Below are 15,767 nucleotides of genomic sequence, written 5' to 3'. Positions count from 1 at the left end.
CCCCACAGGTGGTTCCATGACAACCCCAGGAAGGTGCTCAGGAGCTTTTGTGAACTGATGAGTGGCATGACCTTTCGTAAACCATTAACCTTTCTGGGCCTTGGTTTATTCCCTTGTAAATGGAGGATTTATTTACCTATATTCACCTCCAGGCCATTTGAAGACTTTGGGGGTGTGCATGGGGCCCTGTGTCTGAGTGGGGAGAGCTTGCCTCCTTATTCGGCAGGAGGTGCTGGGAGGGGGCCCCAGGAGGGCCCAGCGATTGGCCCCGGTGCCCCAGGAGTCCCCCCAGGGTCAGGTGGGAGCCCGGGTTCCCACATGTGCCTTGCACAAGGCCAGTGTCCTCACCTCCTCACCTCTGTGCAGCTGCTTCTTCCTCGGGAGCCCTCCCTTTGTCAGGTTTTTGTTTATTGAAGAGCTACTGATCCTTATTATTTTGTGATTCTCTTCCTGGTCCTTTTTTTTTTTTTTTTAATGTCATTATTGGATTTTTTCAAACTATGAAAGCTATACCTGCTAATAAAACTTCCAAGCAAAGGTGAGGGTGGGATGATTTGAGAGAATAACATTGAAACATGTATATTATCGTATTTGAAACAGTCGCCAGTCCAGGTTCGATGCATGAGACAGGGTGCTCAAGGCTGGTGCACTGGGATGACCCCGAGGGATAGGGTGGGGAGGGAGTTGGGAGGGGGTTTCAGGATGGGGAACACATGTACACCCATGGCTGATTCATGTCAATGTATGGCAAAAACCACTATAATATTGTAAAGTAATTAGCCTCCAATTAAAATAAATAATTAAAAAAAAACAAACAAACTCCCAAGCAGTCTCTGAGCACCATGATTGTGGTTATTTGGTCGCTTAGTCATGTCTGGCTCTTTGCGACCCCATGGACTGCAGCATGCCAGGCTCTCTTGTCCTTCACCATCTCCTGGAGCTTGCTCAAACTCACGTCCATTGAGTCGGTAATGCCATCCAACCATCTCATCCTCTGTCACCCCCTTCTCCTCCTGCCCTCAATCTTCCCCAGCGTCAGGGTCTTTTCCATGAGTTGGCTCTTTGAATCAGGTGGCCAAAGTATTGAAGCTTTAGCATCAGTCCTTCCAATGAATATTCAAGGTTGATTACGATTATAGCAGTCACGTTTGTGGCGGTCTGGAATTGGATTCTGGGTGTGCTCATTTTACAGATGGGCAACTTGAGGCTCTGAGAGAGCTGGATAGCTTACGGGACCGGGGTCTTCAGGACTGGGATTCTGGCCGCCTCATGGGGCCTGAGGTGGGAAGGTGGGCTCTGTCGTTACCCTCGTATCTCTTTATCTGACAGCACCTAGGCCTGAGTCAGTGCAGGAAAGGAAGGAGGAGATGTGTGGGAAAGTGTCAAAGGTGGGTGAGGCCGGCACTCTGTCCTCTTCAGCCTCTCCCAGAAGCAACCTGGTTGCTGGGCAACCCTTCCCACCCCGCCCTCTCGGGGGAGGGATGCCCTGTGGGCAGTGGTCAGAGCCTGGCATCAGGAGGGGTCAGCGGGGTGTGGGCTAGAACCCTAACTGCTTTGGTCTGGGTGTGTGACCTCAGGTGAGCCCCTCACCCTCTCTGGCTCACAGTCCCCTTCGGGGTGTTGGTGCTCAGGCGCTTAGTCGTATCTGACTTTTTGCGACCCCATGGACTGTAGCCCGCCAGTCTCCTCTGTTCATGGAATCCTCCAGGCAAGAATACTGGAGTGGGTTGCCGTTCCCTTCTCCAGGGGATCTTCCCAACCCAGGGGTCAAAGCCGGGTCTCCTGCATGGCAGGTAGATTCTTTATCACTGAGTAATTGGGGAAGCCCTTTGGGGTGATGAGGCCCCGAATCCCTGGCCTGTGGTGTCTCCAGAAGCCATGGGGGGAGAGCAGGAAGAACTCGTACAGGCAGGCGTGAAGGAGAGAGGGACACTTCAGGTCTCAGGGACCACTCACAGACACCAGGAAGGGACACTGAGTCATAAAACCCCTCTGGTGACTCCAGGGAGCTCACCGCTGCAGGGGGGCAAAGAGGGAGAGAGAGTGGGGTGCTAAGTGGTTTTTACAGGGAGAGGGCTGCCCAGGCTGTGACCCTCCTACCCCTACTGGAGCTTTGCAGGCCGGAGGAGCCTTCTCCAGGCCGGGACGCCCACCTACATCCTCTTTCAGCAGCATCTGGCCGGAGGGGCTGCTAGGGACACTTTTCAGGACTCCTTCCTGGGAGTTGTTTGTCCCTGGAGGTGACTGGACCCCCTACCCCACCTTCCTCCCGGAGGTCTTTCCAGCCCCGACATCTCGCCCCCCAACTCCTCATCCTCTGCACCAGCACGTGGCGGTTCCTCCAAGTTGTCTTAGGACATCTCTCAGGAGTGGGCTTAGGGGTTACCAAGAAGCCACCCGCGGCCCTCTTCCCCCTCGATCTTCCCTTTCCAGCGCCTCTTCTGCTGCCAGACCTCAGCTGAGCTCCCCAGTTCCCTGGCGCTGTGTCGGGACCCTCCTTCTAGTCCCTGATCTCTCGCCCAGCCTGGTCCACAGCCCCCCAGGGTGTGGCCCAGAAGTGGGCACTCAGTAACTGCTTGGCTCAGCCCCTGCCTGTGCCAGGCGCCCCCCTCCTGGGGTTCGTACTCAGTCCTTAGAGGCCAGCCTCCCTCTGTCTCCCCATCCATTAGGCTCCCAAGTTGGGGAGCAGATTTGAATCACTGAGAGATCCCGTGTTCTCCAGTCTGTTTGCTTCTGGAATCTCAAATGGCAAAGAATTTATTTGAAAACAGGTCCAGGTATGTATGGTCCTCGAGTTCCAGTGGCAAGGCACATCTGTCATCGCAGCTGGGTGAGATGGGCCCAGGGCCCATGGGGTCGTCTTCTCCTTCCCTCTGAGTGAGGCACCCCACATTTCCGCCTCTCCCCTCTCCATTCTCTGCCAGGTGACTTCTCCCCCTGCTGCTCGTGCCCTCCCCTCCTGGACTCTGGTCCCACAGCCTCATTTGGATAATTCGTCTGCATCCCAGCACGAGAGATAAATTTCCTTCTTCCCCCTACTCTGCCCCTCTCAGTTCCACTGCTTCAGGCCTCACCTTTGCCTTCTGGCCCCATCTGGGTCACCTTGTTGTTTTTCACTTCTTGGCGTCCTCTCCAACCCACAGTCCCACCCGACATGGGCCTCGATGCCCCTTGAAAGGGTGATTCCTGGGCCTTCTCCTGGCTGGGCCCTCCCTTTCCTGTCCTCCCCAGTCCAGCCTGGGGCCTTCTGCACCCAGACACTCCCTGCCTGGATGTGATGTCTGGGCTTTGCTGACTTGGCAGCTAGGAGCATGCTATGAGTCAGGCAGACCTGGGTTTGAGTTCCTGGCACAGGATGGGAGTTTCCTCCTGGGGGTGTCTCCCCAAGGGTCAGAGCAGTTCCTGGCCCCTCTGGATATGATGCTGTATCAGGCTGGGTGCACCAGGGCCGAGGCAGGCATCCTGGAGCTGTGGCTAGAGGACCCTTGAGATCCAAGGGCCAAACCTACCCATCTTGCCTGTTGGGAGAGTGCCCACTGGGTGTCTGTTGAGGCAGGGTTGGGACCAAAGCCTGGGCTGGAGGCTGAGAACCTGGTTCTCCTGTCCTGGGTCTGCCACCCTCCTGATCCCTAAAATGGACAAACCATAGCACCAACTCCCTAGGGTTTTCGTGAAGATTCTTTGGGGTCATGCATGTAAACCTTCCTACCCCATCGACTGGGGTTAACACTTAATAAAAGGGAGCGACTCTGATGATGACATGTTTTATTAATATTATTATTGTCTGCTTTCCTTTGTTGTTCAGTCTCTCAGTCATGTCCAAGTCTTTGTGAGCCCTGGACTGCAGCACACCAGGCTTCCCTGTCGTCCTTCACCATCTCCCGGAGTTTGCTCAAACTCATGTCCATTGAGTCAATGATGCCATCCAACCATCTCATCCTCTGTCGTCCCCTTCTCCTTCTGCCCTCAATCTTTCCCAGCATCAGGGTCTTTTCTAATGAGTCAGCTCTTTGCATCAGGTGGCCAAATTATTGGAGTTACATCTTCAGCATCAGTCCTTCCAATGAATATTCAGGACTGATTTCCTTTAGGATTGACTGGTTTGATCTCCTTTCAGTCCAAGGGACTCTCAAGAGTCTTCTCCAGCACCACACTTCAAAAGCATCAATTTTTCGGTGCTCAGCCTTCTCTATGGTCCAACTCTCACATCTGTACATGACTACTGGAAAAACCGTAGCTCTGACTTCATGGACCTTTGTCTGCGATCCTGTTTTCTCTATTTGGCCCCAGTTCATCGCCCCATCTCTTCCCCCACCACCCCCTCCCACCTCATCGTTTTTCAGAACAATTCTCATGGCCTTTGAGAGAGTTCTGGTTGTTTATGGTCTTTAAAAAATAGGCATTCAAAGCAAATTCCTCATTTGTTCTCCCCTTACTACCCTGAAAACAGAATCTGAACAGACATGAGCTTGTTCCAGGAAGGGAAGCACAGGCCTGTGAAGAGGGACCCATGGGCTGAGCTGCCTCTGGAAGGGGTGGAGGGAGTGGATCTGCCACAGACCCTTGGTGTGGGGAGTGGCACCTCCTCTCAGCCTGGGCTCCAGGACTGCATTCCAGCGGTCTCACTCACTAGCTGTGTGACCTTGTGTCAGTGACTTAACCTCTTTGAGTCTCAGTGTTCTCCTCTGTAAACACCGATGACACCAACCATACCCCATATAGCTATTGTACGCATGCTAAGTCACTTCAGTCATGTCTGACTCTTTGCAACCCCTTTGGACTATGGCCTGCCAGGCTCCTCTGGCCCTGGGATTCTCCAGGTAAGAATACTGGAGTGGATTGCCATGCCCTTCTCCAGGGGATCTTCCTGACCCAGGGATTGAACCTGTGTCTCCTGTGACTCCTGCATTGCAGGCAGATTCTTTACTGATGAGCCACCAGGGAAGCCCCATGGAGCTATTGAGAGGATTAAATGAAGCACTGTCCTCCTGGGTACTCTTGCTATCTAGGGACTAGCGGTGGGAAGGATGGCGTCATGTCAGCCCCTTTTCATTTGAGAAAGGACCAGGTCTTTGGAACCTTGAGTCCGAGACTGTTAGAGGTGGTAGGGCCTGTCCATGATTGAGTTGATTCTCCCAGTGTACAGGGGGAAACTGAGGCCCAGAGGGGAGCTGCACAGTAGGCCAGCACAGACCCAAGTCCAGCTACTTAGGACAGGGAAGGCTTGCCAAGGAGGAGGCCCCTTGGTGTGGGTCATGACCCTCTGTGGACCTCAGTTTCTTCATCTGTCCACGGGGAGGCCTGGGCAGCTAGTGCTGGGCCTGCCCTTGCCCCTGGGACATCCCCTTCTTTGTTTAAAACCTGCTTTAGCAGGTTTAGCAGAAGAGAGAGGCCAACAGCCAGTGACTGCAGAGTGGTAGTTAATCCGGTGGATGAGTTCATTTTAGAATGTTGATCTTTTTTTTAATTGCAAAAAGAGTCATGCTCATAAAATAATTCAAATGCTAAACAAATGAATAAAGCAGAACCTGAAACTCTCCCTCTGCTTCTCATTCCCACACTCAGATGTGCCGCCCTTAGCAGCCTGGAGTGCTGCCTCCTGGACCTCTTCTTTGAGGTCCCCAAGGGTAAATAACTCACACGCACCTACAGGAATAATCTTAAATGCGATGCTGTTCAACGTGGGAGTCTGCAGAGCTCCTGACGTGGCAGAGCGCGGACACCTCCTTTTGTTGCGTGTACCCGGGTCCCCTTCATCTTCTGTCCGACCTGAATGAACTGTTGGGTATTGAATCATTCCCACCCCCCCCCATGCACAGTTGGCTTGTTTCTGGCAATTTCTGGTGCATTCTGTGGGCTGGATTCCTACAGGAGCAAGGGCCCCCCATGCACACTTAGAACTGTGCACACGACCACCCTCCTCCTCCAAACACGCAGTCCTATCTTGCCACTCCCCCAGCTCCGGTTAAAGTGCCTATTCTCCGCATTCCAGCTGGTCTGATGGGGAAAAGGAAATCTTCCCGTTTGCGTTCATTTGCTGGCTGGGGAGGCTGAGCATCTTTTCACTTGTCTGTCGGTTTCTTGTGTCTCTGTTGGTTTGACCGTCACGGTCATCGCCCCTTTTCCCGCCCAGGGGCTCACCCGGCCGTGTGTGGGAAAGGCCCCACCCCGGCCAGAAATGCAACGCAGATGTGAGTGCGGAGCCCGTGTGGACGGTTTTATGAGCTGGGATTTGGGGCAAGGCGGATGCCCCTCCCTGGTCACTGCTTGGAAGCAGTCATGCCAACCTCATAGCCCGTTTATCCTTCCCTTTCAGAGAAGACCGGGAAGATCCTGACGGAGTTCCTCCGATTCTACGAAGACCAGTATGGCGTGGCCCTCTTCAACAGCATGCGACATGAGATCGAGGGCACTGGGTTGCCGCAGGCCCAGCTGCTCTGGCGCAAGGTGAGAGGCGCTGGGCAGAGGCGGGGCGGCCTCCGAGGGCCTGGGCAAGGATCCTTCCCTCTCTGGGCCTCTGTTTCCCATGGTTGCTGGATGGTCTTTGAGCGCCCCACCCCGGCTTCTGAATAGCGAGGTGACCTGGTTGTGGCATCGATGCCCCCGTGGGTGCCTCCTCCCAGGGCCAGACCCTCCTCCTGCCGGGCTGGGGCTCTGAGTCATCTTGACAGGCCTGGTCCATGCCCAGCTCCTCCTCTTAGAGTCTACGTGCCCTCGAGCTAATGAGCTCACCTCGTGGGGCCTCAGTTTACTCACCTGTGAATGGGGATTGGCACACCTCCCATGCCAGGTGGCCGAGAGGATTAAAGATCTGTGGGCCAGGTGCCTGGGGCTGGACAGATGCTTGGCTGACGTGTCATCGTTTCTGGCCTTGTCATTAGCCTCTTATCAGTGGTAGGGTTATGTTTGCACAGTAAAGGTTTGTCCAGGAAGCTGCCTGTTCCCCACTGGGGGGTCAGAATGGGCCAGAGGAGGCTAGTAGAGCCTCCCAGGGTGGGGATCCTGTGGTCACCCCTGGCATCGGGGTGGGAATGGCACTGAGGAAGTGGGGGACAGGCGGCACCGGTGGGGCTGAGCACTTGGGGTGAGAAGCCAGGCCTTGGCTGTTTCTGGGGGTGCTGCAGTGGGCCCTTGTCTGGGTAGTCTGGGAGGGCTTCCTGGAAGAAGGGCCATCCCAGCTAAAGACCTGATGGGAGAAGGAATATCAGACCCAGGCGGTGGCATGTGCAGAGGCCCAGAGGTGAGCCCATGGCTTGCTTGGGATGGTGGAGGGCAGGACTCAAGCCAGGTTCCAGATTCCTGACTTGATTCCTCTTTCTGCCTTGACCCCTAGCCTGCCTGGGTGGAGGGAATGTCAGGGCTGTGGGTCAGAGCATCACCTATCACTTTGATTTGGGGCCCAGGAAAGTCTGTCTGGTCTCCTGATGTCATGGCAACCTGCCGACCTGTGACAGCAGAGGGCAGCTGTGGCCTGGGTGTCTGGCAGGGGTATACCTATGTGATAGCAGAGAGGGCTTTGGACCCACCTCAGAGAGCTGCTTCCCGTGGGCTGCTTGCTCCCCTATTTGGAAGGAAATGTCACAGGCAGCCTGAATTCTAATAACCCAAGACAGGAGCGGGGTTGCATGATACATTCAGCATTTACCCTGCCTGAGAAGCGCCTTTCACACTCATCAGGTTGAGTGTTCATGGTCAGAAAATAGATGCAACGTGTCAGCAGGAAGACTAATATGAAATCAGCCACAGTTTCAGAAGAGGAGGGATTTTGGGTCCCATTTGCCACTCACAAAACTGACCATCATGAGGCTAAGTCATGGTAACAATAGAAATCATTATCATCATCACATAAATTGTTAGAAATAATACTACAATTAATATAGTAATAGTAGTGGTAAAAACAACAGTTCTTTTGTGTGGGTGCTGCTCATCAGCTGGCATGACATGGCTCAGCGGGACTGTGATTATGACCCGGCGCCCCTCCCAGAGGTCGACACCGGGGCTCAGGGAGGTAGAATTGCTTGTCCAGGCTCCCAGGGTGTAGGGTGCCGGAGCCTGGGGGCCTGTGCTCTCACCGTTCCCCGAAGATGCCCGTCAGTGGCATCAGAGAGCTTTGCAGAGTGCAAAATATTTGGCCTGGGCTGTTTCCTGGGTTCCACTTCCTGCAGACCTTCCAGTGGAAACACGACTCTGCCATTTGAAAGTCTTAAAAATAAAACCCAAACCCACATCTGTAAACCAACCAACCAGCCATTATGGGCTGTCCAGGATCTGAGGGTGGACTTTAGGGGGCAGGGTGCCGAGCCCCACTCACCCGGGGAGGCCTGAGTGAGTTCCGGCTCTAAGCCAGAGTGGAGGCTGCAGACCCGGGGGAACAAGGGTCTGCCCGGGTGTCTGGAGAGCTCTTTGTGCTCCTTCTTTCTCTCTCACAGAGACTGGAGCTCAGGAGCTGGAGTGAGAGTAGGCCCCAGTCTAAATATAGACCATGCAGCCCGGGGGAAAGCCCACTGTCGGTGGTGTGGTGGGGAGGGGGTGCCTGGTGGAGAGGGGGGAACCATTTTCTTTTCCTGTAAATATTTTTGTCCCTGGGTAGGAAGCAGTCTTCGGGGTCCTATTGTTTGAGTACAATGGGCCCTCATTTTCCAGGAATGTTTTGGCATTTCCCCTCAAGAGTGGCAGGGAGGTTGCTGGGGAGAAGAGGCCTGGTGAGGAGAAAGGCCTGGGGGTGGGGGATGCCTTGGGAGAGGCTGCTCACCTCTGACTGCAGCTGCAGAGCTCCGAAGCTAGGAGAGGTTAGGCCCCAGTCAAATTATACCTTCTCCCTTTATTACACAGGACACATGTTGCTTTTGCAGAAGGCCCCATATTGTAGAGCAGACGGAGGCTTCTGAGAGACAGGAACCCTTGACTCCTGCGCTCCTCCCACCCAGGAGCAGGGCTGTTCCCTCTTGGCCTCCTGTTATCTCCTTTCCGGAAGCTTCCCCGGTGCTCAGGCTGTTTATTCTCCCTTCCCCCTACCCAAATGTCAGTCTGAGGAGCCGGGAGACTGACGTAGACAGAACCCCAGTAGTGGTCATGGCAGCTCCTGTGTATTGTACTGCCTGCCCGGTGCCAACTGCCTGCATGATCCCTGCACGTGTCGTTGCAGCTGTCACTGTCCCATTTTACAGATGAGGAAACTGAGGCTCAAAGAGGTGATGGGGCAGGCCTGAAGTCACACTGAGGCTGTGGTAGAGTCAAAGCTAGGGCTTTGCAGGGAGGTCTCAGTGTTTCTGCTGCCCACGCTGGGCACGAGTCTGCCAGGGTGTTGGTCAGACGGGAACACTCTGGGCTGAAGTCCCCTCCTCCCCCATCCGGGTTTGTGGAGACCATCTTGTCACCTGTCAGAGCCAGGGAGGCTCTATGGCACCACCTCCGTCAAGTTTGTGTTGCCCTGAGGGGAAACAGGCCCAGAGCAGGTGCCGGCGGGCCTGTTCCCTCCGGCCGGAGTGACCATGGCACAGTCACACTGCAGGGGGAGTGGACGGGGAAGCAGCCTGCCTCGGGCTCTGGAGACCGTCCCGAGGAGGCCGCCGTGTCTGCTGGGGCCAGGACGGGGCGGGGTCCTGCCTGGCTCCCCCGTCACAGTGCTTGGCCTGCGCTCTAGTCCCGGCATCACAGTGCCTCTGGCTGGACCTAGAGTGGGGTGGGGGCCTTCGCTGCTCCCCAGCCCCATTTTCCCCATCTGCCAAATGGGTGTGACGCCCCGCCGCCGCGCAGGCCTCGGTGAGGAGTGAGGTCAGGGCGGACGGCCTCACTCCCCGCCCCTCGCCGCCCACAGGTGCCCCTGGAGGAGCGCATCATCTTCTCGGGGAACCTCTTCCAGTACCAGGAGGACAACAAGAAGTGGAGGAACCGCTTCAGCCTCGTGCCGCACAACTACGGGCTGGTGCTCTACGAGAACAAAGTGGTGAGGCGCCCCCCGGGCCTCCCGGGCCGGCCCAGGGCTTCTTCCACATCCCCGCAGCCCCCTACTCTGCGACCGTTAATGCTGCACGCCCCCCGACTCCTGAACGTGAGACCCCATATGTCCACCCTCAGCCAGCCACCGCGCCTGTCTCGCTGTCACCAGATGCAAAGCCGAACCTCAGCATCTTTCCCTTCACCCTTTCCTGCCTGCCTAAAGCTGGGGGCCCCCTCTCTGAGTGGCATTTCACCCATCCAGGCACCCGGCTCGCTGGGGGTCCCCTTTCACTCTGCCTCTCCCCCAAGAAGCAGCCCATCACTGGCACCGGCTCATCCCCATGGCCCTCCCAGTCTCTCCACCTCCAGGGCCCTCCTCCCCCATCAGCCCCCTTCCTGCCTTGGGCTTCCACAGTCACAGCAAACTGGCCATTCCCCTGCCTCAGAGCACTCCTGGGTGCTGGTCCTGTCTTTTTTCCTTCCTGATGCCTCTGCTCGCAACTCCCTGCCTGAAGCAGGGAAGCTGGGGGATGACTGTCCTTTTTTTTTTAATTTATTTATTTTGGTTGCGTTAGGTCTTTATTGCTGTGTGTGGGCTTTTTTAGTTGTGGCGAGTGGGGCCTGCTCTCTAGCTGTGGTCCGGGGGCTTCTTGTTACAGTGGTTTCTCTTGTTGCAGAACACGGGCTCTAGGGTGCTCGGTCTTAGTAGCCCAGCAGCAGGTGGAATCTTCCTGGACCAGGAATCGAACCCGTGTCCCCTGCATTGGCAGGCAGATTCTTAACCACTGGACTGCCAGTCTGGGGATGAGTGTCCTTTGCCTTGGGCCCTCAGGGAAGACCAACCTGGTTGAACTACAGACCCAACTTCTTCTGCCACACATTCCTCTAGAACAGCCAAAGGACAGGCTTGAGCACTCTGTTTTGAGGCAAATCAGTGTTGTTCAGTCATTCAATTGTGTCTGACTCTTTGCGACCTCATGGGACTGCAGCCACCAGGCTCCTCTGTCCTCCACTATCTCCTGGAGTTTGCTCCAATTCATGTCCACTGAGTCGATGATGTTATCTAACCATCTCATCATCTGCCACCCCGTTCTGCTCTTGCCTTCAGTCTTTCCTAACATCGGGGTTTTTCCAGTGAGTGGGCTTTTCGCATCAGGTGGCCAAAGTATTGGAGCTTCCGTTTCGGCATCAGTCCTTCCAGTGAATATTCAGGGTTGATTCCCTTTAGGGTTAACTGGTTTGATCTCCTTGCAGTAGAGTAATACTTTGGCCACCTCATGTGAAGAGTTGAATCATTGGAAAAGACTCTGATGCTGGGAGGAATTGGGGGCAGGAGGAGAAGGGGACGACAGAGGATGAGATGGCTGGATGGCATCACTGACTCGATGGACATGAGTTTGAGTGATCTCCAGGAGTTGGTGATGGACTTCATGGGGTCTCAAAGAGTCGGACATGACTGCGACTGAACTGAACTGAACTGAACATAAGCAGTCAGGAGCAACCGATGCCTCAGGGCAGCAGTTCTCAGTGCACAGAATCACCTGGAAGGCTGGTGTAAAAACAGGTTGCTACCTGTGACTGATTCATGTTGATGTTTGACAGAAAACAACAAAATTCTGTAAACAATTATCCTTCAATTAAAAAATAAATTCCATTAAAAAATAAACCTCCAAATAAATAAATAAATTATATTAAAAAAAATTCCAAAAAACAACAACACACACCATGTTGCTGGGCCTACACTCAATTTGATTCACGTCTGCAGTGGGGCCAAAAATATGCATTTCTGACGAGTTCTCATGTGACTTTGATGCTGCTCATCATGGACCACTTTGAAAATCATTGCCTGGGAGGTTTCAGCTGCTCTCAAGAAACATGTTGAGTGGTGACCCCTAGTGGCAGGGTGCAGCATGGCAGCCCTGCTGTATGAGCACCTACATCAGAACTATTTTTCGTTCCCACTGGTCTAAGAAAGCAGTTGTTCAGTCGCTCCGTCGTGTCCAATTCTTTGTGACCCCATGGACTGCAGCGTGCCAGGCCTCCCTGTCCTCTACTATCTCCTGGAGTTTGCCCAAGTTCATGTCCATTGAATCAATGGTGCCATCCCACCGTCTCATCCTCTGTCACCCTCTTCTCCTATCTTCAATCTTTCCCAGCATCAGGGTCTTTTCCAGTGAGTCGGCCCTTCGCATCAGCTGGCCAAAGTATTGGAGCTTCAGCATCAGTCCTTCCAATGAATATATTCTCCTCCCAAGGGGCCTTGTGTGGCGCTCAGGACCTAGAAAGTTAGTGGGCAGTTCAGGGTAATCAAAAACCCTGGGCTCTGGAGGCTGACAGGCCAGGTCCATGTCTTAGGTTGGCTACCTTACCAGTTACGTGATGTTGGGGCTCGTAATGGTGCTCACCTCTGGATTGTGAGAATTCTGTGAAATAAAGCATTCAGGGCCCATAGGACAGTACCTGGTAGGTAATGATAGTTGCCTACCACTAGGCTAGTGACAGCTGCTCCTTGTAGAGGCGGCAGTAGCAGTGGTGATAACATTAGGTTGGCCAAAACGTTTTCCCAGGTTTTTTTCCTGTAAGATGTTACGGAAAACCCCAAATGAATTTTTTGGCGAACCCAGCCATAATCACATCAGGTCGCTTACTGACCCTTGCTGTGACGGGCACTGTGCTAAACGTTACCCAGTTATCTCCCTGGGTGCTTAGGGAGCCCTGTGGGGTAGGAACTATGATCACCCCGGTTTTATAGATGAGGAAGCTAAAGCATGTTGCTGTTACTTAGTTGCTAAGTGGTGCATAGCCCACCAGGCTCCTCTGTCCATGGGATTCTCCAGGCAGGAATACTGGAGTGGGTTGCCATTTCCTTCTCCAGGGGAATCTTCCTGACCCAGGGATTGAACCGGTGTCTCCTGCATTGGCAGGTGGATTCTTTACCGCTGAGCCACCAGGGACGCCCAAACTAAAGCACAGGAGGTGTTATCCTTGACATCACACACGTAGTACTTAGTGAAGCTAGGATTTGAGCCCTGAGCCTGGGTCCTGCTCAGGACACCATGTTGCCTCTAGTCACAATAATGATCAAACTCCATCTCTCTCTTCTCTTCCTCTCCTCCTCCTCCTCCTCCTCCTCCTCCTCCTCCTCCTCCTCCCCCCTGTCTTGGGCAGGGAACACTGAGTGGGGCCCTGGGGCCGGGTAGAGACATGGGGTTTGGGCTTGGCCATACCTGTAGCTGCCTCCACCATCTCTCTTGCCCCCTCCTCAGGCTTATGAGCGGCAGATCCCACCCCGAGCTGTCATCAACAGTGCGGGCTACAAAATCCTCACCTCCTTGGACCAGTACCTGGAACTCGTTGGCAACTCTTTACCAGGTAAAGGGACCATCCATCCCAGGCCAAGTGCCCAGGGATTTGGCCGTAGAGTGTGGGGGGCATCCCTGGTTCTGGAACTCCATGTTTGCAGGAAGAGCGGCTGGGCTAGAGCTGTGGCAAGTGCCCAGCACAACCTGAACCTCCAAGGGGGGGGGGCCTGAGAGGGATTTGCCTGAAGTCACCCAGGGAATTGGGGCCACGCCAGTGTGAGTCCCACCCAGCCCCCACTTCCTGAGCCTGGTGATCACAGCTGTGCAGGGGGCTTACTCTGTACCCTGTCCCTTCCCTGGGTCCCTGAGAGGTTCCCGGAGAAGATGATCCAGGTGCCCCACTTTGTAAGCTGCCAAGTCAACGCTGCATTTGTGGGGAGCCATCCTAGGTGACCCCACTCCATCAGAGACACCCAGAAGCTTTGTGGGATCACGTCCACCTCTTAGCTGATCCCAAGGAGACCAAGGGGTAGTGAGATGCCCCTGTGTGGGACTTGGTGATCGAGGACTCAGCTAGAGTCTGGTTTTCCTGGATTCCAGCCCCTGCACTGGGAGGGCTGACCTTGGGGTGTTGTGGAGACCCCACGAGGTGCTGTGTGTGTGGTGAGCCTAGCACAGGGACCCAGAGCCAGGACCCAAATAAGAACTGCCATTGTCCTGTTATTAACAGGAGTGACCAGGTCACAGCCCAGGACCACTTATCTCTGTGGATCTCGAATATCCATGTGGACAAAACAGAGAGAAAAAAACCCCCTTTTATTTATTCTGTATCCCCTGCCCCCACGCCTCCCTCCTACTTTGGACATTTAAGCCACCCTTTGGCTTCTGCAGCTGAAATTTGAAGGGAAACCCAAGACAGTAATGCTTGGCCCTTGACCCTGAGGGCTCCAGCCCTATGTTATTTGTGCCTCCTGCATAGAGTTTAGAACTTGACCCCAGGGAGGTGGACGCATTACCAATGCTAAGAATTGCTGCCGGTGGGGCAGTGGGGGCAGGCCTTCTCTTAGCCAAGCTGTGGAGCCTGAGAGAAGCGGCCTCCCCACGGACTCTGGTCATTCTGGGACAGGCCAGCCCTCTCTGGACCCGGAGGGGCAGGGCGAGGGGTCAGCTGCTGGCCGTTCTCTGGCCAAGGGAAGCCACAGAGGGCAGCCGCTTAGTGGGTGCTGTCTCCACAGGGACCACACCGAAATCGGGCTCTGCCCCCATTCTCAAGTGCCCCACGCAGTTCCCGCTCATCCTCTGGCATCCTTCGGCACGTCACTACTACTTCTGCATGATGACGGAAGCCGAGCAGGACAAGTGGCAGGCCGTCCTGCAGGACTGTGTCCGACACTGCAACAATGGTGAGCCGCCCCTTGAGGCCCCGGGAGCTGGGAGGGGTTACCGGGTGCGTTGCTGAGTGGTGACACCTAGTGGCCGACTGTGGTGTGGCACCCCTGCTTTATGAGCCGTTTTCCTTTTCCTTCTGGGGTTTTAGAAACCACGGTCAGGTCAGTTCAGTTCAGTCGCTCAGTCGTGTCCGACTCTTTGCGACCCCATGGACTGCAGCACGCCAGGCCTCCTGTCCATCACCATCTCCCGGAGTTTACTCAAACTTATGTCCATTGAGTCAGTGATGCCATCCAACCATCTCATCCTGTCATCCCCCTCTCCTCCCGCCTTCAGTCTTTCCCAGCATCAGGGTCTTTTCCAGTGAGTCAGCTCTTCACATCAGGTGGCCAAAGTACTGGAGTTTCAGCTTCAGCATCAGTCCTTCCAGTGAACACTCAGGACTGATTTCCTTTAGAATGGACTGGTTGGATCTCCTTGCAGTTCAAGGAACTCTCAAGAGTCTTCTCCAACACCACAGTTCAAAAGCATCAATTCTTCGGTGCTCAGCTTTCTTTATAGTCCAACTCTCACATCCATACATGACTACTGGAAAAACCATAGCCTTGACTAGACGGACCTTTTGCCCTTAATGTCCCTGGTGGCTCAGTTGACCTTCCCTGGTGGCTTAGTTGGTAAGGAATCTGCCTGCAATGCAGGAGACCCAGGTTCAATTCCTGGGTGGGGAAGATCCCCTGGAGAAGGAAATGACAACCCACTCCAGTATTCTTGCCTAGAAAATCCCATGGACAGAGGAGCCTGAAGGGCGAGAATCTGTAGAGTTAAAAAGAGTCAGACGTGACTTAGCTACTGAACCACCAACCACCACTTTTCCTTCTGGTTTTTGGAAACCATTGTCATGCTGCCCTTAACCCTCTCCCTTGATGAAGACTGTTCTGTGATGCTGGGAAAAAAATATAGGAAATTGTTTCCGAGGGATGTGGTTGTTGAGCTCCTGAATCACAGAATAAAAACCCTGATTCTGCCACTTTCCAGCAACATAATCTTAGGAGACCAACTTGCCTCTTGGAGCCTCTGTAAAATGGGGACAGTATTTTCTCCTGTGTCTGAGAGGGTTTAGGAAGATTCACAGTTCTT

The 15,767-nt window shown here is 54.3% G+C and overlaps 1 protein-coding gene across 2 annotated transcripts in view; it reads left to right on the top strand.

Annotated features, from left to right (window-relative positions):
• The window catches only part of NIBAN2 (niban apoptosis regulator 2), a 52,472-nt gene that overhangs the window by 25,730 nt on the left and 10,975 nt on the right, over window positions 1-15,767 (top strand). For both annotated transcript variants that reach the window (XM_061433540.1, XM_061433541.1), the window contains exons 2-5: window positions 6,317-6,447; window positions 9,818-9,946; window positions 13,206-13,311; window positions 14,477-14,644. In XM_061433540.1, the coding sequence (XP_061289524.1) occupies window positions 6,317-6,447; window positions 9,818-9,946; window positions 13,206-13,311; window positions 14,477-14,644 (534 nt within the window). The remainder of the gene's footprint in view (window positions 1-6,316; window positions 6,448-9,817; window positions 9,947-13,205; window positions 13,312-14,476; window positions 14,645-15,767) is intronic.

This window comes from Bos javanicus, chromosome 11, assembly GCF_032452875.1.
Source record: "Bos javanicus breed banteng chromosome 11, ARS-OSU_banteng_1.0, whole genome shotgun sequence".
In the NCBI taxonomy this organism is placed as follows: domain Eukaryota; kingdom Metazoa; phylum Chordata; class Mammalia; order Artiodactyla; family Bovidae; genus Bos; species Bos javanicus.
The sequence above is the reverse complement of the archived record's forward strand: the minus strand, read 5'-3'. Positions and strand labels throughout refer to the sequence as shown.